The following is a 26366-nucleotide window of genomic DNA, read 5'->3' on the forward strand; positions in this document are numbered from 1 at the left end:
TTTTCCTGCATTTATTAAGATAATCACATGAAATTCCCTTTAGTAAATTAATTAGATGAATTACACGGATAGATGCTTATCATTGTAAACTATTCTTGCACTTCTGGGATGAACTAAGGCGTGATTCATGGCTCTACAGTATTTGCTGGATTTAATAGCTGTATTAATTTTCTAGGGCTGCCATAACAAAATACCACAGACTGGGTGGCTTAAACAACAGGAATTTATTTTCCTGTAGTTCTGGAAGGCAGAAGGCAAGATCAAGGTTTTGGCAAGGATCTGTTTCATCTGAGGCCTCTCTCCTTGGCTGAATGATGGCCATCTTGCCATTGTGTCCCCACATGGCCTTTTCCTGGAGTCTCTTTTCCTCTTCTTGAAGAATACCAGCCAGAATAGGTTAGGACCCACCCCTTTGACTTCATTTAACTTTAATTGCCTTTTTAAAAGTACTATTTCCAAATATAGTTACATTCTGAGACATGTACAAATTTGGAGAGGACACGGTTCAGCCATCGGGGTACCTAATATTTTTTTAAGTTTCTCGTTTATATTAACAAACAAATTTGCCTTCTGATTTTCTACATAAATGGGTTGAAATGTGGAAAGATTTCACTATTATCAGGAATTACTTGTATAAATTAGATTACGTGCTCCTTGAAATAGTGGTAGAATTTCCCAGTAAAAAACTCCTGTGACCAGGGAGTGTTTTGAATGTTGGGGGTAAAAGAGAACCTTTTATTAGCATTTCTATTTCTTTCATATTTGTTGATCTATTCAAACTTTCTATTTCTTATCCTTCTAATTGTGACATTTTAAATCTGTTGGGTTTTACACAGATTTCAACTTGTATTTCATAGTATCTATTTACCTTTTGACTTTCTTTCACACTTTTTTTAAAAGTTCTTTTAATTTTTATTTAAAAGTTCTTTTATTTTCAGGGATTTCAGTCATGGATTTTTTTTTAACCTTTATTTCACTTACTTATTTTTATGTGGTGCCGAGGATCTAACCCAGGGTCTCACACAGGCCGGCGAGGCGAGCGCTCTACCGCTGAGCCTCAACCCCAGCCCTCTTTCACATTCATTACCTTTCATTCAAGTGGAAGTGGCTTTGTATACAGTGTAAGCTGGGGCTCTAATTTTAGGTTTCTCCTTATCAAATGAGCCTACTTTCCCACCGTCATCTAGACAACCATCCATTTCTTCTTCAATGACTAACAGACTCTCTTTATTATGTATAAAATATCTAACTATACATGCAAAGGATTTTATTTTTATTTTATCTTTATCTCACTGTCTTTTTTCTAATTCAAATGTTTACAAAGCAGTAATACTTTTTTAACATACACATTTAATATCCCCAACAGTCCTGCAGGGTATTATCTGTTTTTTAAGTGACCAGACGGACTCAGAAAGATTATACTTAGGGTAAAGCTCACATAATCCTGCATGATACACCAAGACTTCAGACTCCAAATTAACTAGTCTTTTCCCAACTCCCATACCACCTGTTTAAGCAGCTGGTTTCTTATACCTAATTTCATCTGCTCTAGTATTTGTGGGAACCTACTGTGGACCAGACACTATTCTGGGTTCTAGGTAACAGGAGAACACAAGCCGGATGAAGGTCTCAGAGCTCCCATGGCAGACTTCACTGGGCAGATCTGAACACAGAGATGGCAAATAAGAAACACATTTGAAAACAGCGACTATTCTTGTCCCCACTGGGTATCCATCCTTTCCAAGAGCTTGGTGCTTCAGCTTGTTTGAAGAATTCAAATAAGACCCTGGAAGTTCCTGGACTTTAATGTGCAAAGGGTGACTCGCAGTCTCCAAGTCAAACAAGGCACTCTGGAGTTATGAGACTATGTCCTTTGCTCTGCCAGAGACACCATTTTGGCCCTTTCCTCTCACACCTGAACTAAGTTAAGAACACACCTCTATTCCCAAACCCTACTGCTGTAATTCCACCTGGTTTGGGGAGGTCGAGATGTGGTTGGTGGAGATGGAGAGCAGCCATTTTCTACCATTGCTAAACCCATTACAGAGAGCTTTCTTCTCATTCTTAAATGTCTTGACAGTGAAGCCTAGAAATAAAGTCAAATTTATGTGATTCACCTAATTTCGTAGTGATGATTCAATTTAAGGTTACTAAAAATTGACTACAGGATTGAATTAAAGGGTGCCCTAGTTCATCTCCCTGGAGATAAGAAGTGATCCTGAGAAGCAGACGGCAATATCCATTCTTTAATAGCCATTGAAGAGCTGGGTCCATGGGGGCCTGAACAAAAACAATATTCCCCAGCATTCCTTGTGACTCCGAAATTAATTTCTGGCCAATAGAATTTGGAATTTCTCAGTCAAGCCCTTAAGAAGGGACTTCTCCCCTTTCCCTTTGGCTGGCTAAAAGGGAACCTAATGGGGAATACCTTGGGCTGTGGACATGAAAGAATCACCCTGAGGATGGCACAGTGGAGAACTGAGAGCCTGACTTACAATTGTGGCCATGTAGAACAGAACCTCAGTTTGAGCTGGGCTTTAACACAATAGAGAAAATAGCCTCTGTTTGGTTTGAGTCACTTATCTATATGTTCACTAATGTCACCCAGTGTCCAGCCACCCTCCCTGTTCTTCCCAACCTCCACCTCCAGACCTTTCTGCAGTGATTCAAATAACTATCCTTCTTGTCATCCACGTCCTGCTAACAATGAGTATCAAGTAGGGAATATATCTTCCATTGAAGTCACTTCATGTCAAACCCAAGGTATGGGCAGCCCTATATTAAGAAGTCAGTTGACAAGCCATTAAGAATTTTGTAGTTTTTTTTTATTATTATTTTACTATTAAAATTTTTAAATCTTTAAATCGGTTAATCTTCAAGTAAAGACTAATCGTATATTCATCTTTATACATTATATACATTTGAGAAATAAATAGAGTTTTAAGTAGCATTTAAAAAAAAAAAGACTCATATATACAAATAAGGCTTCAAGCCAAATGTATAAATACACAACCCACTGAGGATTCGGTCCCCAACTCTCCCCTTCCTGGAAACAGAAGTCAGAAGTAACCGGGACACAAGGCCAATAATACAAGTTTCACTTTGGCTAGAAAGCAGTTGCAGAAGTACACAGTGGATGGAGAGCACACTCTGAATTAAGGCTTTACTGGTTATGTCTTCAGAAGTTTGGCATTCAACAGTGACACAACTTTGGCACAGTGCAAATTTAAACAGTGTCCTTTAAAAAAAAAAAAATCTAAGTACAAAGAAAATTGCTGTCCCACCTCCACCTGATAGCACACCTCCTCCCAAATAATTCTCACCCATAAAAAACCCAACCTCCTGGCACAGGTTTCTCCTGGTTATATATTAATACAAGAGTTTGGGGTTTTATGGATGGCTCCGGAAGGATTCCATGTTTGTCACATCTGGGGCATATTGGCAGGAACTGGCTATAGATAGCTTCATGAAGTTTCGGAGATGAGCGAACCATGAACTTTGCCTCCAGGAAATCTGGATCCTTGGCCCAGCTCCACCACCAGCTTGGTATATAATCCCAGGCATGTGGCTGAATCTCAGTAAGCCCTGATTTTATAAAATAAGGTTAATAATAGCTGCCTGCTCACCTTGCTCCAGGTGACGCACATGCAAATGGATTGAACAGTATAAAAGGGTTGCTCATCTATCATGTTTCTTCATTCAAATCAAGATCCAGAACTGAAGGCTTTTCCAAGTTCAATAGCATAAATACATTGGTGTGAAAGCAAGATATTTCAAGAAGGAAAGCACTGTGTTAACTCTTAGCTCTGCTGACAGGGTAGACTTTCTGTAACACAGGGTTGGTTCATTTTTGACTTTTTGCTGTCCTGGGAATCTAACCCAGGGCCTTGTATGTGCTAGGCAAGCACTCGACATGCATCCTCAGTCCCAGGTTTCTGTGTAAACAGTATGTAGAGCATATGTAACATCTAATAGATCCCAACCCTGTCTAGCCATTGGCCATGTGGTCCCTGTGTGTATGATAAACAGCTAGTGATTGAATTGTCACTCTTGGAGGAAATGGCACCTGTTAACTAAAAAGAAATAGAAAGGAACCACTTAAAGCCTCAGTCTCCAACTCTTACAGCTTGTAGCCCACGCCATTCCCCTCCTGTCTTTTACCACATGGAATCCCATGGATCACTAAACTGGAAGGGATTCTAGAAAACACTAACCCCATGAGCTTCCAAAGAGAAAGGTTGAGTAACATGTCTACTGCCACGAGCTGATTGAATGCCCAATAAGCACTTGTTTAAAGAGATGAACCATGGAAACAGGAGAGAGCGGATGATGTGTGAGCAAGGAGGGTGAGCAAGGAGCTGGACGGAAGCTCTAAGATACAACCAGTATTGACCAGTGCAGCCCGTGGGAACTCCCACAGCAGGGCCTCAGCCCCAGGCGAGATCTAAGGTGCCCTCTTTGGGCCAGTGAGGTAAGAGGACTGCCATCCTGACATGAGTCAGCTCTGGAGGAAAAGACCTCTCACTAAGTCCCAAGTCAGGCCAAGCACAGCCACTGCCCAGCCAGCCTTCTGGGGTCAGGCGAAGCCTGGGTTCACCCAGCCACTGGGAGATTGCTGGGTGTGCTTGAGGGCCCCGGGCATTCTGCTGCTCCCACACAGGTCTGGCCTTGGCTCCCAGGGACATCAATGGAGGTTTGGAGTTAGACTTCATCTAGAGCGGCAACTGGTGCTTCAGCAGAGCAGTCTCCTCATGCAGAAAGTGGCAACCCTCACAGACAACAGAGGTGGGCCCAGGGGCTCCAAGGTCAAGTCCAAAAGGAGTCCTTCACTGGGTGGGTCCTCCGCAGTAACTTTGCTCCATGTGCTCGGACAGCTGGACGGCAGGGTTGGTTTACACGTGCTGGCAACACGTCCAGGCACCCTTAGACCAGCTCCATGGTTGGACTGAAAAGAATCATGCAAGTCCAGGGTTCGTTAGCTCGCTCACCAGCACCTGGCAGCCCTGGACAGGGCTGTGCTCTGACCCAGCTTCTGACACCCCTGGGCAAATATTCTGCTCAATTTCCTTTCTGAGGAGCAGACAAGATCCTGACGGCTTCTTTCTCCTTCCTGCCCCCAAAGCCACAGCTTCACTCTGAGAAATACCCGAGGAGGGGAGCCTCTCTGGGACCTTAGTTGCGTATATCACAATCCATGCGTTCACATGTTTAGCATAGCAGGTGAACCCAAGCCCACACAAATAGGAGAACTATCAAAGTGCCCTCTTTGCCTCTGTCTAGAAACATAAGAAACTGTAATAAGGCAACAAAGAGGCAAGGCTGAGTCAAAAGGCCCCAATTCTAGTTTCAGCTACAGGAATGTGAACCACTCAGAACCTCCGTCTTTTAATCAGTGAGCAGGTGTATGATGTCCATGTCAAGAGGAAGAATATTGACAGTGTTGCATATGTCTAGGGATACCACAACTTCCTAGTGTTCGTTTATTCCTTGAGATCCTCCTGTTTCCTGTTCCTTGCAGGGGAGGGGAAAGGGCAACTTATTTTCTAAAAGAAGTTTAGGTAAAAGGGTAAGGTAGGTCATGGCAATTTTAACCTTTAGAAGCTCTGGAGCAGAGAAGAATAACATATTTTAACCCTCATCATAAGAATAGTAGTCTTCCCGGGTGTGGCGTGTGGCCAATGAACAAGGCTGTTCAGGGGATCCATGAAGTTAATATATGAGGAAGCATTTTGAAAGGTATAAATTTGAACATAAACATAAAGAATTGAAATCATAATTATAATGGGAAATCATATGAGCCCTCACTAGATGGAGTCCCTTAATTAGAGAGGCAGTCGTTAGACCCCACACATCCTGTGATCACTGAGCCTGAGGTCCTGTTGATGCTCCTAAACTGGAGACAGAGCAGCTGGAGATGCAGCCCAGCCTTCAGGACTGGCAGACAGTTAATCACAGGGGACCCCCCAAGTATGCTTGATAATTAGTATCCAGACCAAGATGAGGTGATTCGTCTGAGCAGATAGAACCTTCGTGCTCAAGAGCACAAACTTTAGAGGAGAAGGACCTGCTCCAAGTCCTCCTTGTGCCATCACCGGCTGGGGGAGCTTAGGAGGGTAACTTCATCTCCCTAAGCCTCGGTCTCCTCATCTGCACCCAGGGATAGCAACACCTGCCTTTTGGGGTTGATGATAAAAGCAAATGATTGTGTAAATCTCTGGATGCTGAGTGAGCATGTGCTAAGTGCTCAATGTATGCATGAACACATGGTCTCCCCTCGTCCTCAGCAAGGATTTAGGCTCAGAAGGCATGGGGCTGGTTTCCCTGGAGAAGTCCACTGCCTCACACCTTGACCTGGGCCTTCCTCAGCCTGAAATTGTGGGATTCCAGGATAGCACAGTGGGACACTGAAGCCAAACAAGCTTTCCACTGACTCAGCTCCACACACGAGCATTCCTGATTCTCAGAGGGGTGAATCAGGCCCACTAATATCTACCCACACCAAACTGGGTTCCAGAAAACCTAAAAAGCGAAATATGCTTTGTGCTTCTCCTCTCCCTCCCAGGCTGCTCCCACTCCAACCTGATTCCAGAAGAAGCTCTGAAGACTGGGTCTTCCCATAGCCCTGGTCACTACAGAGGAGATTTCAATCTAAAATGAGGGGCATGGACACCAGCCCCAGGGAATTCACAACTGAAAAAGCCTGATCCCAACAGGGCCACAGGCAATGAGCATCTTCAAGGGGAGGCAGACCAAGAGGCAGAGGGACATTCGCACCCTCTGACAACCTATGTTTTTCACTGATTTATCATCTACGTCCTTCCAGCAGGAGGTTGGCTTCATAAGGAAGGGGTTCTTGTTGGTTTGCTCATTCATGGCCCAAGTGCCCCGGCCCATGCCCAGCAGGTACAGGAGATCAGAACACAGAGAGAGTCCTGGTTACCTGGTTTCATTTTTCATTCTCCAGCCATCCCGACACTTGTGAAACCAGAGCTCTTGGCCAGGGGATATGCTGGTGTTCTCAGGGTCTTCGGTGCAAAATGTCAGCCTAAAAATAATAATAATAATAATAGAAAAAAGAAACCACTGACATTGCCAAAGCTCTAAGGGCATGCAGACCATACCCTCTGGATTCCAGGCAATTGGAGGCGGGAAAGGGAAGTTTTCATCATGCCGTGCCAATGCCAGAGCTTCAGAACAGCCGTGGCCACGGCGACTGCTGGACTCCAAACTGTGTCTTAGTTTGAAGGCTTCTAGGATCCAGCTTCACACCCTCTCCCCTACCTACCCCAAATCCTGCCTGCCATTGCCTCTTGGAAGCCCCCATGAACCTAATCCTCTCTGGACCTCTCAACTTAGTAAAAAGGCATATTCTATCTAGATGTTGTTTTTACAATGGTCATTACTTCTTATGATGGGCAGTTAAAAGTGAATGTGTCGTTTTATTTTACAGTATTCTACACTGCCTGAAACTGCTGTTGGTTCCTATATCTACAGTCAACTTCTCCACTAGACTGTGAACTCCTTGAATGGAAGAATTCCAGGTGCCTCTAAGACAGCGCTCCATAAATACACATTGGCAAGAGTAACCGGAACCCAGCTGCAAGTCAAAGTGTACAATTCAGCAAACAGGCAGCCAAGATCACAAGAAATGGCCAGGGGCCTCGTAACCATTTCATGATAACCCAAGGCTATCCATGTAGCCTCCCTGGTGTTTGACCAGCATGACTGCATAATCAAAAATGTGTGAGGGACTTGACCCTGATGCTGAGGCAGGACAAGAACCACATTTAGAATGGTTTAAAAACTTTTCCCAGGAATCCCTAAGGATGGCTTGCATCACTCACAGTCTGGAAATGCAAATGAATACATTAGGGAACCCATGAGAATGGCAAGAATGTCCCACCAAAATGGTGGTGAGAAGGAAGGAAAAGGAGAACTATTACTATGTGACTAAGATTGATAACTCGTTCAACCACTTTGGACAGAGAATAATAACAGCTGATTATATTGGAGGCTGCATATATGAGAACTCAGCAATTCTACTTTTTAGTAAACTGGCCACAAAGAAGCCCCACACAGAGGTGCAAAGAAAATGCACCCCAAGACATTCATCTCAGCACTATTTGTAGTTACCAAAAAAAAAGGTAAAAATTTAAGTATTCAGTGTTTGTACAATGATGACTTATAAGAATTAAATCTCAATGTATTGGATTAATTTCATAGTCAATGTTTCAATGAAAAAAGCAACTTTTAGAGCTGGGATATAGCTCAGTGGCAGAGCATTTGCCTAGCCATATATTGTTTAAGGATATAAACAAAAATACTAATGGCATAAAAATATGAAGTAAGGAAACACTACCATTAGTTAATGTTGAAACATTGTTTATATTTGGTTTGAAAGAAGGGGAGGAATGAGACCAGGAAAGAGCACAATGGGACTTCAACTGTATCTATAATGTCTTACTTTTAAAACCTTCTATCTGAAACCAATAAGGAAAACTGCTTACATCTGTTAAGTCTCAATGGGGATTAAATGGGTGATTATTATATGTGAAATAGTTTGTAAAAGTAATCATCTTTCTGCTACCACACCCACAGGCATAGGCTGTACTTAGAAGAGCCTAGAGAAGTTTAAAAAAACAAACAAAAAAAAGACACAGTATTATCTAGTTCACTGTCTTGGTACTAACAGTCTCCCCCATCTGAGCCCCCAGACCAGACGTGCCCAGAGGAAAGATCCAAAGCTCCAATTCAGCCCATCTGCTGCTATGCTGGGATGCAGGTGGATGGACGCAAAGAAGACGTGGGAAGAACTGAAATGAAGAAAATGCCAGGAGAGGGACCGAGAGGGTGGAAGCTGCTCCCCCCCACCCTGAGGCTGGCAGTGACCACTGCAGAGGTTGGGGGGAAGGACGTGGTGAAGAAAACCCTCCTCTCTTGACAAAGGTCTCCCGGGCTCTGCTGGCTTTGAGCCCTCTTCCACTTCTGTTTAGATAGAAGCCTGCTCAGAGAGTTGGGGCACAGTATCAGAAGTTGACATATAAAGGTCTGGGTCTTTCATGCAAGGCTCAGGGTTCCAAGAAGTGGAGAAGTGCCAGCTGGCATGGCACAGAGGATTCTTTGTTCCTTGAAGGTTGAACTCTCGCCCTACATCCCCCACTCAGACCCTCTGGAGAAGAGAGAGCATCATGCTCTGAAAACAAGGTGCTGTGGGAAACCAGGTCCTCTCACACAGACCTCCTCAGTGGGACATGCTGTTCAGTTAGCCCTGCAGTGAACAGATGGATAAGGCAGCACCCCTGAAGACCCCTGCCCAGAGGAACCCTCCTTCCTCCAGGCTGACACTGGGCTTGGAAAACAGAAAAAGAGCTGAATTCCAGCCCCTCTTTCCTAGTCCTCCCAGCCAAGAGCCTGTGATCAGAGCATAAGATCCGAGCCTTCTGCTCACCACTTACATGGGGCAGAAGAAGGAGCAGGAGTACTTACTTCCGCTGGGTCTCCCCAGACTTGACTCGGATGCGCCGGATATGCAGCTCCCACTTGGTGTTGCTGGGTTGAGACAGGTAGCTACGGAGCTCCTTCCACAGGTTGTACCAGGACTGTGACGTCCCCTCCCAGGTGAGTTTGATCTTCAAGAGGTCACCCAAGTCCTCCTCAGTGTAGACCAGAAAAGTATTGGTGGCATTCAGCCCGATCTGCTCCACTCTACAAAGTGAGAGAGAAGCTTGTCTCACTCCCTGACACCTGAAAAACTGCCTCACTGTGCCAGGTGACACAGTGGCAGCACCTCCCCCACAAGGACTGGAGAGAAGCAGAAGTCAAGTCCCTCCCACAGGACCAAGGTGAAAGCTCAGCAGTGTTCCACATTGACAGAGAAAGAACTTGGTCCACAGCATCTGATTTCTTATTAAAACAATTTCTATGTGTGATGTGTCAAAATGCATTCTACTGTCACTATGACTAATTAGAACAAAATTTTTAAATTAAAAAAAAAAAATCTGAGCATCTCTCTGTTCATGCTACTACTTCCTGGGGAGACGGGACCAAGAAAGCAGCAATGAGAAGGCACAGGAAGTCACATCCCCACACAACACTGTGCTGTTCCTCTCTGCTCATGGGTATCTGTCTCCCTCTCAGCTCCTAGCCCCTTCCTGCTTGTCCCTTTCATTGAACACTCAGTGTGGCTTGCCCTGGCCCCAGCTGTGTGTCAGTGTGTGTGCATACTAGACCCTGAGCCCTGAGCAGTGAGTTCCTTTGATGATGTTCCTTCACAAGCTCAACATGACTTTGCAGGGCACGTTGTCCCTGTGGGTCCTCAACAAATACGAACAGACGGTCATGTGCCCCTCCCACAGCCGATCATTTAAAAGGTACAGAAATGACGTTCACCAAGTTCCAGATTCCCTAAAGCCTCAGGTGTCAGGCATTGCCTGAAATGAAACAGCAGTTCTGCCCAGCTGATCCAGCACTTTCTCACGCCCCGGATTCATCACAGGAGGTTCCCTCCCAGAGTGTTCTGAGTCAGGGTTAGTGGACAGAACACCACAGGGAAAGTGGACTGGGGACGGCGGGAACCAGCCAGCTCCTTCCCCAGGCAATCCAACGTCACTCCTGCACTTGTTCCAAAGCTCCCTTCCCCTCTCAGTGTGAGCCAGCTTGTTCTGTATCTTGAGCCAAAGTTGCAAAAGGAAACTCAGGACTTACATTTCCAAAGGCAGAATCTGAGAGTCTGCGTTGGTGCCATAGAGGGTAACGTAAAAGGTGGGCTCGATCTCTCCTCTGTTCTTGTAACTGAAGATGTGGATTTTCATCTGGTAATGGTAAACTGTAGAGACAGCAAATCAGAGATGCTGGTGAGCCTTGCTTGTCATCTCAAGTACCCTCAACCACACCAACTCATCCAGCACCCTGGATTTTAGGGATTAACATCTTTTTAGTGCAATCTGGCCTCCAGCCTCCCTTTAGTCTTATTCTGTCCAAAGACATAAGAAGAGGTCACCACTAAGGAAGAGCCCTGAATTTAGGGATTAGGAGATGTTTCGGGGATTGAGGCCTAGATAGCTTCTAACTGTGTGACCCTGGACTAAGGATTAAGGTATTAACCTCTCTGAGCCTCATATGCAACTTTCTCATGTGTAGAACAATACCCACAAAACACTATAGTTCTATAGCACTCTATAAAAATCATTTGTAATCCTCCGTTCATCCTAGTTCAGTTTTGTTGCAATCAAATGAGAAATCAAATATGAAATGGCTTTGAAAAGTTTAATGCAAGACAGAAATTTCAGATATTGATATTATGATCATAGTGTTATTCACAGCACAAAAGGACGTCTCGCCATTAATTTGTGAAGAATAATTTTCTTAGGACATGCCCAATGGGATCTGATTTGCAATAATTTGATATAATTATTATATATGATTATAAATATATTGGCAAACAAAATATTAAGGAGGAAAAAAGCCAAATGCAGTGGTGCACACCTATACTCCCAGCAAATGGAAAAGGAACCTTAGAGAATGCCTTTTCATTAGTTTCATGAGAAGGCATAACAGAAGAAAAAGAAGTAAATGGAGCCAGGTGCAGTGGTGCACGCCTGTAATCCCAGGGGCTCAGGAGGCTGAGACAGGAGGATCATGAGTTCAAAGCCAGCCTCAGCAAAAGCAAGGCACTAAGCAATTCAGTGAGACCCTGTCTCTAAATAAAATACAAAAAAGAGCTGGGGGTGTGGCTCAGTGGTTAAGTTCCCCATGTTCAATCCCTGGTACCAAAGAGAGAGAGAGAGAGAGAGAGAGAGAGAGAGAGAGAGAGAGAAAGACTAAGGGCCACTTTGGGGCCCGAAGGTTACCTCTGAAGGGCATGCCTGCCCGTGTTTTTAGGTACATTTTGCTGTTCCTCTTGTTTCGCATTTTCTTAGCATTATAACCAATGCTATTGCAACGATTTTTCCGGCAGCTGAGACAAATCCCCTTTTTGAAGCGGTTGGAGTCTGTGCACTGGAAAGCGAAGCTCGGCTTGTCCTGATTCACCAGGGAATCCACAAAGAGGTGTACTGCTCGCTCGTGCTCACATTTCATCACCTCCGTGATGGCTGGGGGAAAAAGACAGACCATGCAGGACAGGCCACTTCTCCATGGTGACCCACTCCATCTATAATCACTATACACCTTATCAGTGAGAGCTATGTTTATTATGTTTATTAGTCTTTTCATTTGTGTAATTCTTTTTTTAATTAATTTTTTATTCCAATTTGTTATATGTTCATTTTTGTAATTCTTAATACAGGCCCAGTGATGCGCTAGGCTCCTATGAAGATATAAAAGTATTGACGACTGTTCTGAACTCCTAATCATTCACTCCCTTGGTAAGAATACAGCACCAATAAGACAGAGAGAAATAGAGAGTTCATATAATAAGTGCTAAATACAGTGATACAGACCAACTGAGGAAAGGGAGTTACTAAATGCTACCAGAGTTGTATGGTCACAAAACTCAGGAAGGGCATCAAATGCTACGCATCATCTAGTCCAGGGATCAGCAAAATATGGCTGGCCAGCTGGCTGGTCTTGTAATTAAAGTTTTTTTGGAGCATAACCCCATTTGTTGGTGTATGTATTATTTGATTTTAGTCAAAAGGTGAAGAAGCAATGGTGTATGTATTCTCTATGGCTGTTTCTGTGCTACCACCAGAGTGGATTAGTTGAAACAGAAACTGTATGGCCTACAAGGCTACAAATATTTACTAGTCAACCTTTAAGAAAATGCCCACACCATTCAACTACAGATTATAATTCAAAGGCCCATATGCAGAACATAGTGGTGTACACCTGTAATCTCAGCAGCTCATGAGGCTGAGGCAAGAGAATCAAGAATTTGAGGCCAGCCTCAGCAACTTAATGAGGCCCTAAACAACTTAGTGAGACCCTGTCTCAAGATAGAAAGGGCTGGGGATGTGGCTCAGTGGTAAAGCATCCCTCCGTTCAGTCCACAGGACCAAAAAAAAAAAAAAAAGCCCATAAATGTAAGATAATTTGCTCAGGTTCATACAGACAATTGGTTGCAAAGTTAAGAGTATAATTTAAATTTTCTGGTCTATAATATCATTGTTCTTTGCAACCAGAGGCTGAAGTCAACAATAATTGGCCAAAATAATTCCTGTAATCTTAAGAAAAATCTGGCAATGCTACCTCAGCCCCTTCATCACTGGCACCACTAATTTAAGAAATGCCATCATCCCAAAGCTGGGGCAGAGGAGAACTATCCTCTCATGAGCCTTTCAGCCACTCAGAGCTACTTAGACATTAACCACATTGGGAGCAGGGAACAGCCTTAAGACCAAGTGAGAGAGTGGGACCTCCAAAACACAAAGTCTCAGAGTGCAGACAGCCAAGTGGAGTCAAGACTTGGGAAATGCTGCCAGTGTCCAGGGCAATGAGAGTATGGGAATCCCAAAGAGTGATTGGTCACTGGGCCACACAGCAGTTTCAGCAGCAAATTGACTTCAGCCCAAGTCTGCTGAAAATAGTTTCAGGCATTCAGAGGATAAATTGTAAGAGAACAAGAAAAACTTCTTGGTTTGGCTTCTTTAAAATGTTACCAAAGCTTAAAATATAGTGTAGCCACACTACAGAACATCATACAGCCTAAAAAAAATAAGATTAATAAATGTACTTTCTCTGATGTTGCAAAATGTTCATCATATATTACAACAGACCAAAGAAAGTTGCAGAACAAAGTGATTTGGGAAAAATTAGAAGAACATACATAAATTTGCAAAGAAAACAGCCTGAAACAACACACACACAAACATCCATGCTGGCCACCCTTGAAGAGAAAACATAAGAAGGCATGGGGGGGGGTTATATTTTTTGTTTAATGCTATTTTATATTGCTTGATTTTTTTCCAATAAATATGTGTGTGTTACTTTTGTCATAAAAAGAAATTAATAACACCTGTGGCCTGGAAACACAAGAAAGCAAATGGATGCTATTAACAGGCACACAGTAGGACTCAAAACCTGAAACACAACACTGGGGCCACTGTGGGAGGAGTGAGAATAATAAAATGACTTGTGTGGGAGCACTGACAGCTCTGGCTGATTTGGAAGGAGTTTGGATAAACTGAGTCAAACACAAAGCAGACGATAAGAAACTCACTTCCATATGCAATTGATCCCAAGACATCATTGAATCCACAGCCCGGCTGAAAGTCACCCCCGTTGGGGTAGATGTCAATGTGGCCCACCGGCATCTGAATCCCAATGCTCAAGCCAAAGGTTCCTGTGTGAGTGTGCAGAACATCCACAAAGTCCGCATCATCAGGGGAGAGCCTCTTGTTGATGTCCACCCCTTCAAACAAGGGCCCAGCAGGATCCAGCCCTGCAGCAGGAGAAGTCAAGAGAGATGACGTCAGGTACACCAGGTCAACAAGGCCTGAGTTTGAGTAGAATTCCATTGTGCAGAAGGAAGGTGCCCTCTGCACCATGAATCCCGATAGGGAAGCAGAGAATGAAATCAGGAACTCGTTTTCATATGCGGTTGACCCCAGACATTGCCATGGAGATTACATCCTGTGAATGGAGAGCTGACACTGCCTTCTGAAGCCTCCTTGTGACCTGATGCCTTAGCAGAACCGGGAGACTAGCTACAAGGTCCATACAGCCACCAGCTCTGAGGAACCGTGGGTGGTCAGAACAAGAGCACTTCTTGAAAGAACCTGGGCTGCCTCAATCTCGGCCATTCAGTCCAGTCATCTGCCACTGAGCCTTCCACGGCCCTAATTTCAGCAGAATTTTTACAAAACAACTAAGTGACGACATCCTTCTGGAAGATTCAGTCTCTCTCAACTGAGCTATTTATATTTGGACTTACTCATCCCTTTCCTTTAGTTATGAATCAGGCCCAGGGATGGGATGGTAAGAAAGGGGATACCTTCAATACCCCTAAAACACTGAGGATGGAATCCATACACCAGGCCTCCAGAATTCCTCTGTTTAGCAGCCACAATGAGAAAACCCTTTGTGTTGAGTCAGCAAGAAGCCCTGCATACGGCCCTGGTCCTCACATCTGAGAATGCACCAAGAGGACTGGGGAGCTTGTTAAAAATTTGGGGTGTACCATGTAGCTATAAAATTAAAAAAAAAAACTAACCCTCTGGAAGAATGGGAAAGTAAATAGTTATCTGTATGTAGATGTATTAGGAAAATAAGTGAGGAAGGAAACTTGTAATAGCAAGAGAATTGAAGCCATCGTTTCATTCTTGAATTATGTGAGTGTAAAACCATTCAAAAAAAAAAAAAAAGAACTTGCAAAGCATAAAAAGCAGATTTCCAACTCCCTGACTTCTAGAGATTTTAACAGGTAGGTCTGGCACAAAATCCAGAAATGTGGATTGATTTCCCCAGGTGATTCCAAAAGCCAGTGGTCTCTAGACCAGTTATTGAAAAAACATCTCTGGGCTTCAGTATTATCTATGAAATAGAAGCTGAATGCCTTTATTCATACTGTTCATGTGAGATCTTAAGAGATTAAGTACTTGTCGAAAATAGCCACATTTGCGGAGTACGAGTAATTATGGGAACTGGATTCATCCTTACCAGAAAGGCTCTTTGCCCTGCAGACACACAGAGGGGACCTGGAGAAAATTAGGACATGTGAGGTGCAGCAGACAAAAGGCTCTGATCAGTCTAGAACAGTGTTCTGCCCTCTGAGTGATTTTGCCCCCAAGGGGACATTCGATAATGTCTGGGGTCATTCTAGTTTGTCATAATTGTAAGAAGGAAAACTACCAGCATCTAGTTGGGAAAGGCCAGGGATCGGCTAAACATCCTACAACGCACAAGACAATGCCCCAGACACACCACAAAGCCCTGGCTGGCCTCACCTGTCAACAGTGTCTCGGCTACTCTAGAAGCTCCAAGGCCAGGGGGAGATGTGGCCAAGAATTCTGCCCTGAAAGGAGGAGATGGGTAACAGAACCAGATTCATCGCACCCCAGGACAAAGAACCAGGGAGCACATGGGAAGCTCAAGAGTGTCATCTCAGGATAAACAAAATGCAAAGGTGTCTAGAGTGAGCAGATGACTTGTAGGACTCGTGAGAACTAGTTGAGGCTGAAACTAAAGAACTTCCAGAAGAAGTTTAGATGATTTAATATTTGACCAAGGCAGAAAGGAAGCCCAGGATGTTTAGGGGCTCATCTCTAACCCAGAACCCAAAAGAAAGATGGCTACAAAAGCAGGGTTCTTCCAGAATAGACCACAATGATCCATTTTAGAGACGGGGAAGGACCACAGTACTGACATTAAGGGGCCTCTTCCTGCCTCTTGCCATGTGCAGTAGTGGAAAAGGGAAGAGAGAGAGAGAGAGAGAGAGAGAGAGAGAGAGAGAGAGAGAGAGAGAGAGAGAGAGAAAACATTCTGCTTTGCAACCAATATAAGAGAGGTTCTTTGCTTGGTGTGAACAAAGGTCCCCACCAGACAGGCAGTACCATGGAAACCAAGCTGCGCTGGAGGAATGCAGGCAGCTGACAGGGCCCCACAGGCCAGCCAGCAGGCAGGCGGGGCCTTCACCTACCCAGACTGGGCCGGCCTCCGTGCTTGGAACTGTCTCTGACACACAATTATGGCCCACAGACTTGGGGTGGAGATAGTGATACAATCTACTTTTTAAACTAGTAATGGGAGGAAGAACTTACACCCTGCAAAAAAAAAAAAAAAAAGGAAGATAGAGGACCTCACATCTTCTAATCAGTTGTAGATTCCTCCAAACCAGCAAATGGAAAATAAACACACACACACACACACACACACACACACACACACAGGAAATGCCTGGGGGCTGTGCATTCTGGCCTTGCAGGGTTGAGCTGCTGTTCTTCAACAGCTATCTTATCTCTACCTCCAGAAGAAAGGTAGGATTTCTTCTGGTTAGGTGTGGGTTCTGTGATCTGGCTCTGAATCCGAGTTCTGCTACTCTTAGGGTATGGGGCCTGTTATTTTATCACTGAGTCCCACGGTACCCATTTGTAAAATGTGCAGGGCTGCTATGTAATTTAGAGAGAGCAGGAGGTACCTCACCACTCACCTGTCCAGTAATTATGTTAGAGTACTTGACATCAGGCAGCATCAGTACTTGACATCAGCCTAGAGTCCACCCTGAGTGAACGTTTCATTCAGATTTCTTACATTAAGCCCTCTACTAGCTGAGGGGAGAGAGGGGGAGACAGCCTCCTCCATCAGACATGCACAGCAGTGTAAAGCCGTGAGCTAAATACCCTCAGAGGTGCTGCCGGCAGCTTGATAGGGGCTAGAATCATGGGCTCCGCTCAGGACACCCAACTCCACACAGCACTGATCAGCATTCTGTAGGCTCCCTGGCCAGCCACAGCGAGAAGCCCTCTCAACAACTACCACCCAAACAAGTTGGGGAGAGAACTGGAAAGCCCCTCATGATAGCCCCATCTCATTTCAGGTTTAAAAGCAGGGAAAGACCAGATCTGCAGTTTGTCCCTGTTGCCAATGACACTCTGGGCCTTGACTCTGAGGGGGCCCAAGTGCTGCAGAGTGAATCCAGAGGGTCTACCCCTAGAACGTATCACCTCTGGTTCAGGTAGACCCCAGAGTGGCCTCAGGTGGAGCCGTTCTGCACCCGCAGTGGGTTAATGAGCAGCCAGGAGTGGCCACACTCCCACAGTTCACTTTGGACAGCTCAAGCCCCACCTTCTTAGAAATAAAAAATAAAGCTACCCAGCTATGCTAAATGGAATCATTGGATCTAAATGAATGTCTTTTGATATGATTTATATCTGTGCATATATTAGACTTGCGCCCAGAGACGGTAATGGAGACCGTCCCATGAAGCCTCACAAATGTATTTTTTGAAAAAACTACTCTACCAGCTTATTGCCAAAATCTGAAATCCTGTCTTGACTAAATCATTCTTTATTTAAGAGTCCTGTTTTGTTTGGGTTTTCTTTCTTTTCTTTTCTTTTCTTTTTTCTTCTTTCTTTCTTCCTCCATGTTTTCCCATTCATAACATCCACCAGGCGCAGGGCCTGGACTGAGGCCGACATGGGATAGGCTTACTCTGCCTCCCCTTTTTCTATATGGTCAGAGTAAGAACAGAACCTGTGGTAAGCATCAATCAGGAGGGCCTAAATCCTGTTTTAAAATAAAAACACTACGGGGAAAAAAATTGACCCATCTTTTCTTCTAGGTTACTAGCTGCTATGGTCTGTAACTTGATCCCAAAACACATAAATATGTTAATGGTATTTGGAAGGAAGGCTTTTGGGAAGTAATTAGGCTTAGATTAGATGAGAACATCGGAGTGGGGTCCCCATGAGGACATTAGTGGTTTTCTAAAAGAAAGAGTCAAGCTAGCACAATTGTTCTGTCTGGCTATGGGATGTCCTCCACCATGTTATCATGCAGTATCAAGGCCCTCCCAGATGCCAGAAGCTAAATAAACTTCTACACTTTAAAAATTACCCAGTCTGGGCTCCTCAGTTACACCAACGAAAAAAGAGTCTAAAAGGGCATTCTTGGTACTTGCAGGTGAGGGAGAAGCTAGGTACAAATACAGGTAAAAGTAGGTTGAAAGGAGGGGAGAAAGTCAGGGCAACAAATTTACCACTAATTTCAGTGTGAAGGAACTTCTAGGGCCCAAAGATGGAAAAGAATCTTTCACACTTTTCACAATCATTAAACGATTCTCACAGTGGAAGTTCGCTGAGACTCAATTTTACAGACAGTAAGCTCAATTTTCAATTGACCAACTGGTATCAATGTCAGAAAAGTCTCTAATTATCAATAGCCTGATGGTTAGCATATTTATTAATAATAGTAACTTGTTTAAAATTACTCATTTTAAACAAGTAACTATTATTAATAAATATGCTAACCAACAGATTACTGATGGATGAAAGAGAAATCAGAGGCTGAATATAAACTAGAATCTATCATCTCTTCTTTTCTCTTGAATCCCTGGAGTATCATGGGTGGAGAACTGAAAAGAACACCCAGAAGCCTAGAGGACGGGTCGCCATCCGGCTTCTGCTCCTTAGTTCTCAGCCATTTGCCCCTGGGTAAGTTGCCTCACCTCTGACTGTGTCTGCACCTGTTAGACTAGACCAGTGGTTTCCAAACTATGTGCCCCAGTGTTCAGAGACCCTGAAGTTCCTCCAGGAAGGCTCACAAGGCAAGGCTAACACCAACCACATATTCCTGCCAGCTTCAATCCGAATATCCCCCTCTATCATCTCATGTATTGGGGCCCTGCACAAGTTCGATTTGTAAAAGGGTTTCTGTGACTGAAAAGAACATCTGGAAAGTTCTAGATTGGGTATTCGCCAAGTTCCAAGGCGAGCCTCATTGGGGAAGCACTCTGGTTCAGAACACCCATGTTAGAGAGTGGCAAAGGGAGCTCAGGGGTCACAGATGGTGGTGGAAGCAGGGCTTACCTGTGATTCTGCCCACTGTTCCTTTCACAAAGTTGCCAGCGTACCCAGCCACATGGGCTCCGAGGCTATAGCCAATCAAGTGAACATTTCTTAGAGAAAAATCATCCTTCTCCTGCAGGAAGTCACCAAAGAGTGTGAGATGAAGAATGTGATCCTGAGCCCCCAGTTCCACCCACCATTCAGCAAGTCCTTCAGGATGGAGGAGGGGCCATGGGCACAGAGACTCCCCAGGGCATCAGTGGCATTGCTGAACATGCAACACACATGACTCACAGCCAAGGACTTGGTGGCACTTCAAATGCCGAAGGGGCAGAGCAGAGGATGTGACTATAGGCTCCATATCTGACCCTTCCCCGAAATGTTCCCTACATGTTTTCTATTCTATTTGGCAGTATGAGGGGGCAGAGGGAGAGAACAGTATGGATGAAGGTCAAAGCTGCCATACTCATTAGAAACTGACATGCCAGCCACAGCCTGCAGCGGATTGCTCTCTGCCTGCCCTCATAAGGCCTTGACCTCCACCCTGGGCCCAGGAGCTGCAGGCATCCTCACCGAAAGCCCACATGTGAAGTCAGAGTTGTAACATGGTTCCCTTCCAGAGCACTCAACTGTGAGGGAGTAAGGAGATAGGGAACTGACCCCATGGCTCAGGAACCCAACTCTCTCAAACAGTTGTGGCAGAGCAGAGTTGGACTGCTCAAGAATCTTGCCCAGAATTCTGCTAGAGTTCCAGAAAAGCCAGGCTGGAATTGCCCAGATCCTAGAGTCACTTTGCCAATGTACCCCTGTCTCTCCTGCCCTGGTTAAGTCCACTGGTCTCAAGCAAATCATTAACCTATAAAAAGTAAGCACAGGACCTCAGGATCTGTTTTCCAGACTAAATATTTTTAATGAGGTATTAGGCGGCATTTGTTTGAACAAACCTCCTTCCCACCCTAAGCACAGCCATGCTTCAGAGGCAAGAGCAGACTTCAAAAGTTATTTGAAATTACAAACCTGACTGGCTCCTGGCCATTCCCAATAAACCAAGAGTATCATCTTCTAAGATCAGCAAGTAACTAGCCATAAGGCAAATTTTCTTACAACAAATAAAGTCACAGGAAAAATCTAGAGATCTATCAATAATTAAACGGCTCTCTGAAAGTTCAGGCTTTCAAATATTTCAAATAATACTGAATTCAGCAAAACTTTTAAACTCTATTTTTTTATTGCTTTGTTTTTATTTTATTTTTTATTTTTGGTATAGTTTGTTGTTTGTTTTGTATCGGGGATTACATTGAAGGGCACTTTACCACTGAGCTACATTTCCAGCCCTTTTTATTTTATTTTTTATTTTTTTTTTATCTCGAGACAGGGTGTCATTAAGTTGCCCAGGCTGGCCTCAAATGTGCAATGCTCCCGCCTCAGCCTCCCTTGTAGGTGGGATTACAGGCATGTGACACCCTGCCTAGCTAATCCCAATGCATTTGATCAGAATCTGGAAATTCATGGTAAAGTATGGCCTGTATTTCCTAAGGCCATTCAGATTTAAGATCCTGCTGGGGAGAGGTAATGACTGCTTTCATTCTTTCATTCCCGGTTACCTGCAGCCAGTCGAGCATCCTTGCCACACTGTGACCCACCATCCTTGTGTTATTGACAGCATCTCTGTAGAGCTGGTGAGCCAGGGGCAGCCAGTCAACTACCACTACATTGGCGTCTTTCTCTCTCATCTGCAGGGCTGACACGAGTTTGTACAGCCAGTTTGCAAGCATGCCACTCATCTGCAAAGAAAATGGGGAACTTTTTTTTATATATTCTTCTCCTGGGCTTCAAAACTCCCAACGAATACAGCATTCCATTGCTGACCCTCTCCCCATACGATTTTAGAGCCTTCACACTTACTGCTTAGGAACTAAACATCTGCACATGAGCACAGCCAATCAGAGGCAGAATTGCTACATGGGTGTTTTCTTTCATTGATCTTTACAACCCCAGATTTTCCTATCAAAACTTTCATAGGTGGTGTCCTATGTAGCTGCCCCCCACTGTGGGTTGGTAGTGTTACAAGCATGAAGTCCCTGTCACAGGCAAGTGGCCTGCTCCATCCTTCAAAGACAGCCGGGAAGGGTTGCCTTGGAGAATTAGCTACTCCCTTAGAGATGCAGGGAGATGCTGCCTCCTAGGCAAACACAGAGTTAACAAATGACCCCTTCCCACAACCTATCTCTGCCATCTCTTTTGACCCCAAAGTAGTGAAAATCCATCCCTGGAATTCCAAATTAGAATCCAGAACACATTTTCCCACAGAAACCAAGTTATAAATGGTGACTGAACCCTATCTACAAGTACATTATCAAATAAATAGATTTTCTGTGCCTAGCCTGGGAACCCAAACACGATTTACAATCTTGCTTCTATGGGAAACGGCTGTTCCAAGTTCCAAACACATTATAAAAGAACTTTCTGGAATGCACTCCATTTGTAAGTCACAGGCAGTTTGCATTTGCATTTTGACAGGAAAGACTTAAAAAGGTTCAAACACATGATTTCAATCGGAGGCTGCAGGATGAGGACAGATGGACAAGCCTTTAATCAACCCTTTCTTCATATTAGGTAGGTAGACACCAACCCTTCCTGCCCTTGACCCCATCACAACTGTTGGTGATCGACCTAAACACCCAGAAAGAATGTTAACAGATATGAATTTCTTATCATTAAGTGGAAGAATGTCCCCTCTCAATTAGCCCAGGCAGAAACCTGCTCACTTAATAGTGCCATTTTCCTATAGACTGTCATTGCATGAATGAATAAATCCCTCGCTGGCCAAGAGCTTCTGAAGCTGAGCGTCAAAGCCCTTTTTTGTTGAGGTTTGTCATGGGCCTTTCAATGGGAATTGCTCAGCTAGGGCACATAAAGAGCCCCAGTGCCTTTAAACGGGCCCATCTCTCTGTAAATACAAGGGCGCCATGCCAAAGGCAGCCAGCCAGCCAGGCCAGCTGGCCCTCACAGACTCTGAGCTAGTCAAGTTGCTTCAGTTCAGCTCAGCCCTAGCTGAGCAGGATGGCCCCCTCCAGGCAGTGGTTGACCAATGTAATTAAGTGCAATTAGAGGGTCCTTCAGAGCCAGTGGAGCTGGGCTGCTGCCCTCAGGAGACCCACTTTCTGAAAGCCTGTTGTGTGCCAGCACTAAATACCACCCTGCTGGAGTCCACATGGCCCCCTCAGCAAAGTGCCCATTACATTCTTCACAGCTGTCTGAAATACAAGCAGCCCACAAGGAAAGAGGGGGAGAGGGTTTAGAATCGGGAAGCACCAGTATTCTTTTTAATTGACCAAAACAAAAGGAACCAAATCTGTGTAAAACCACAGAGCTCCCCCCTCAGGCTCACCGTCCATCCATGAATGATGAAAAAGGTTTTGGCTGTCACGTCGAAGCCACAGTCTTCTAAAGACTGGTTGTGGCCCGGGGAAAGATAGCATCCTTCATGCTCTGGGTCCTTAGAGGTGCGAAGGTTAAAACTCACAGACGGTTTGGACACAGCTTGGACCTTCCTGGATTCGTGAAGTTCACCTGGGGAGAAAGAGTAGTATAGATGCTTCTGGTGGCTTGGGTAGTGAGAGAGCTAGGGTCTGATTCTAATTCCATCTTGAGCAAGTTACTGAAGCCATTTGGGTTTCACCCTTCAAGAGAATTGTGAAGATAAAGGGACCTCTCATCTATATGCAATCAGTATTAATTAGTCACTGTCATTAATGACTTTGCTCTGAATAAATGGGTGCCTCTGCTTTTCCTCTCTTCTTGCCTACTGAAATAACTTCTTCTTTCCCTCAAGTTCTACTTTTAAAGCATGAATCCTCAATTCTTTTCCTGAAATGCTTAGGTCCAGTTAAGGTTCAGAACTCAGAAATTTGCGTATTTTAGGAAAGCATTATAGAACATATACCATTTACTATATAACACTACCAGTGGGGTCTGGGGAATCCCTCATGAATCAAAGACACTGATATTTCTGCAGAAAAATATAGGAGTGCTCACATTTAATGGCAGAAATAAACATTATAAGTAGCCTTCTGCCTTCTCAGGTCAGGCTTTGCTGCCAAAGGAGTTCAGATCAGGTAAGGCTAGGTTTTGCTGACAAACAAGTTCCCAACAAATTTTCCCATTTTGAGAGAGATTGGATTTTGCAATTAGAGTTCAGAGGCTATTGACCAGTGGTACAGTGGGCTTTTCCCTGTGTTCCCAATTCTATTCCAGCACTTACTTCAAAGACCTCATGCATCCTCAGAGCCCTGTGCAGTACCAACAGGCATCAGGCATTCAGCTTGTTGGTTACATAAAGGATTGAAGCTGCACCCCTCCAGCTGCACTGCTTGCACACAGTGCCCCATAGGCAATGGCCCTGCTCCCCAAAGTGCAGCCTGCTCCACTGATGGTCCCTGTATAGGTAGTCACTGTCACCCCAACACTATTCCCAATGATCATTAATGGACCCCCACCAGCACTCTTTCAGTCATCCTGGTAAGCATCACTTGCTAACTACTTAGGAGATCAAACTCTCCTGTCATCTACAATCGGGGAAATACTAAATGACCACCCAGGAGCTTGATTTATTGCAGAGTTAAGAAGCAAAAGAAGCTGGGCATGGTAGCACATGCCTCTAATACCAGCTACTTGGGAGACTCAGGCAGAAGGATCACAAGTTCAAACCCAGCCTTGACAGCTTAGCAAAACTCCATCTCAAAATAAAATAAAAAAGGCTGGGGATGTAGTTCAGTGGTAGAGTACTCCCTTAACATGTACATGGCCCTGTATTTAAACCCAGTTACCCACCCACCCCCAAAATAAAAAGAGGGAAGCAAAAGAAATTATGGAAAAACATTATAGTTGAAGGGGTGGTGGGTGTTAAATTGGGGCAAAGGAACAGAAGGTGGAAAGAAATACACCAGATGAAAAGGGGATAATGTTCTGTGAAATATAGCACATGAGCAGAACCCAGGCTATCATGAAAGTCATAAATAAAAGCTCCAACTGGCAGAAATTTGAACCCTGGACATAGTTTGATAGCTCCCCAACTTCCACCTGGATAGCCACTCACACAGAGAACAGATGGGAAGCCTAGAAGAAAAGAGGTCTACTGTCCCCTGAGACAGACTTACAGATAAGCACATGAATGGATAAAAAAAAAAAGTTCACCTTGGTTTCTGGCTCAATCTGTGACCCCACAATACTCTATCTTCATTCCTGCTATTTTGGGCCAGGGTCACTTCAGTCCGTGGGACTTTATGACTGTTCTTCACCCTGGTGTCCTTGTGGCTCATTCTCTCACCTCCTTCAGCTCCTTTGCTCAAGGATCAATCAAGTTCTGGGTAACGCCTTTCCTGAGCACAAATTAAAATCTCACCACCTTCCACCAGCAGCACTCTATAACGTCCCCTCTACTTTCTTTTCTTCCATAACCCTAAGCACCATATATATATTTTCATAAATGCACCATCTGTTTTCCCACCAATGACATGGAAGCTCCACTAGGACAGGGACTATAATCCTGTACTCTTTTTTGCTGTCATCTCTGCTCCTGAAAGAGTTCTTGGCACTAAGCAGGAAAGCTTCAAATAGTTTTCGAATGAATGGCATGGCCTCCAAATCATCAAAAGTCAGAATATAGGACCTGGAAGGAACTTCAGTGTTTCTCAGGAGACAAACTAGAGAGGATCATGCTTCTAGTTAGCACTAGAGTTGGAAACCTGTTAGGCAAAGCAATCCTTCCCCCATTCATTTCCATTAACAGCCCCATGCACATATAAGCCAACTCGGACCTCTGCAGACAAGTGGACGAAATGATGGGGCTGGGTTTTGGGATTTCCCAGCCTTTCTCTACTTAACTAAATGATAGTACTGGTTCCAAGTGACCCTACCCTCACTCCACCAGGCAGACTGCCTCCAATGGAACAGACTTCCATACAGAACTCAAAAGGAAGAAAAGCTAGAGTCTAGGAGGAGGCCCGGGAAGAGTGGGGAAAGAAAGAGCTTTGGGGAGGAAGAGGCTGACAATCTGGAGGAGCTAGGACGCCAGGCAGCCTCTCAACCCAAGCCACCCACTAGATGCTCCCTGCAAGCACTAATCAAACCAAAGCCAGCTCCTCTGCCACCTTCACTTTCAAAACCCTGGGCCAAGGTTAAAAGGAGGAGCGCTGGAAGGCAGAGCTCTTTCCAACAACTTTTTTGCCTCTCAACCCTCCAGCTTCAAAGACAGGAAAAGGTTTTAGAACTGCCCACAGGCAATCGGGTGGCTGGACAGCACCGATTAAGGGACTCATACAATGGAAGCAGGAGGGATGAGATAGGGCAAGACAGACAACACCCTGCCCGCCTGTTGCCTCCTCTTGACTTGCCAGGGGATGCCCTCATTAGAAGCGCTGAAGGACAAGTGGCTCCAGGTTGATGAGGAAGATGGACAGCGCTGTGGGGAAGCAAGGAGGATTTCGGAGGAACAAGGAGGAACCAAAGAAGGGCCGGCAAGACAGAGAGGACCCAGCACAGAAAAGAAGTGGGGAGTGGGTAATAAACATAGATGCACGTTACCTTCCAGCCGTCCTTCGGGACCAAAGGGTGTGGGGCTTCCCGCCGCAAAGCAACAATAGGCGCTCCAGAAGCAGAGTAAAGGAACCGAGTTCTTCATCCTTCCCCGCCACGCCCCCTCCCCTGAAACAGGGATTTCAAACAAAACAAAACACCACCACCTCCCGAGTCAGTAAGACCAAAAGTGGGCACCCTTCTCTCGGTCAGATTGATGGGCTAGAGAGAGCTGGAGGAGAAGGTGGAAATTGAAAACCTGGCTGCCCTGACGGCGGGCGGTGGGAGGGAAGGGCGAGGAGGGGCTTGCGGCAGAAGCCGACCTGCGCTCGCTCAGAGCTGTCGGGA

At 44.9% G+C, this 26366-nt stretch overlaps 1 protein-coding gene and 1 non-coding gene across 2 annotated transcripts; both read right to left on the reverse strand.

The window, feature by feature from the left end:
• Nucleotides 1-2905: 2905 nt before the first annotated feature.
• Nucleotides 2906-26366, reverse strand: Lipg (lipase G, endothelial type). The gene is made up of 10 exons (XM_026393776.2): nt 26028-26366; nt 22834-23015; nt 21047-21226; nt 19464-19575; nt 14159-14380; nt 11850-12092; nt 10705-10825; nt 9487-9705; nt 6941-7045; nt 2906-4945 (listed from the first exon to the last, which is right to left on the reverse strand). Exons 1-10 carry the CDS (start codon nt 26122-26124, stop codon nt 4924-4926), a joined length of 1503 nt encoding a protein of 500 aa, XP_026249561.1. The 5' UTR covers nt 26125-26366; the 3' UTR covers nt 2906-4923.
• Nucleotides 18018-18155, reverse strand: LOC113186369 (small nucleolar RNA SNORA51). Its single transcript, XR_003301274.1, has one exon. It is a non-coding gene; the product is annotated as a small nucleolar RNA SNORA51 (small nucleolar RNA).

Source organism: Urocitellus parryii, chromosome 13 (genome assembly GCF_045843805.1).
Source record: "Urocitellus parryii isolate mUroPar1 chromosome 13, mUroPar1.hap1, whole genome shotgun sequence".
NCBI classification, from domain to species: domain Eukaryota; kingdom Metazoa; phylum Chordata; class Mammalia; order Rodentia; family Sciuridae; genus Urocitellus; species Urocitellus parryii.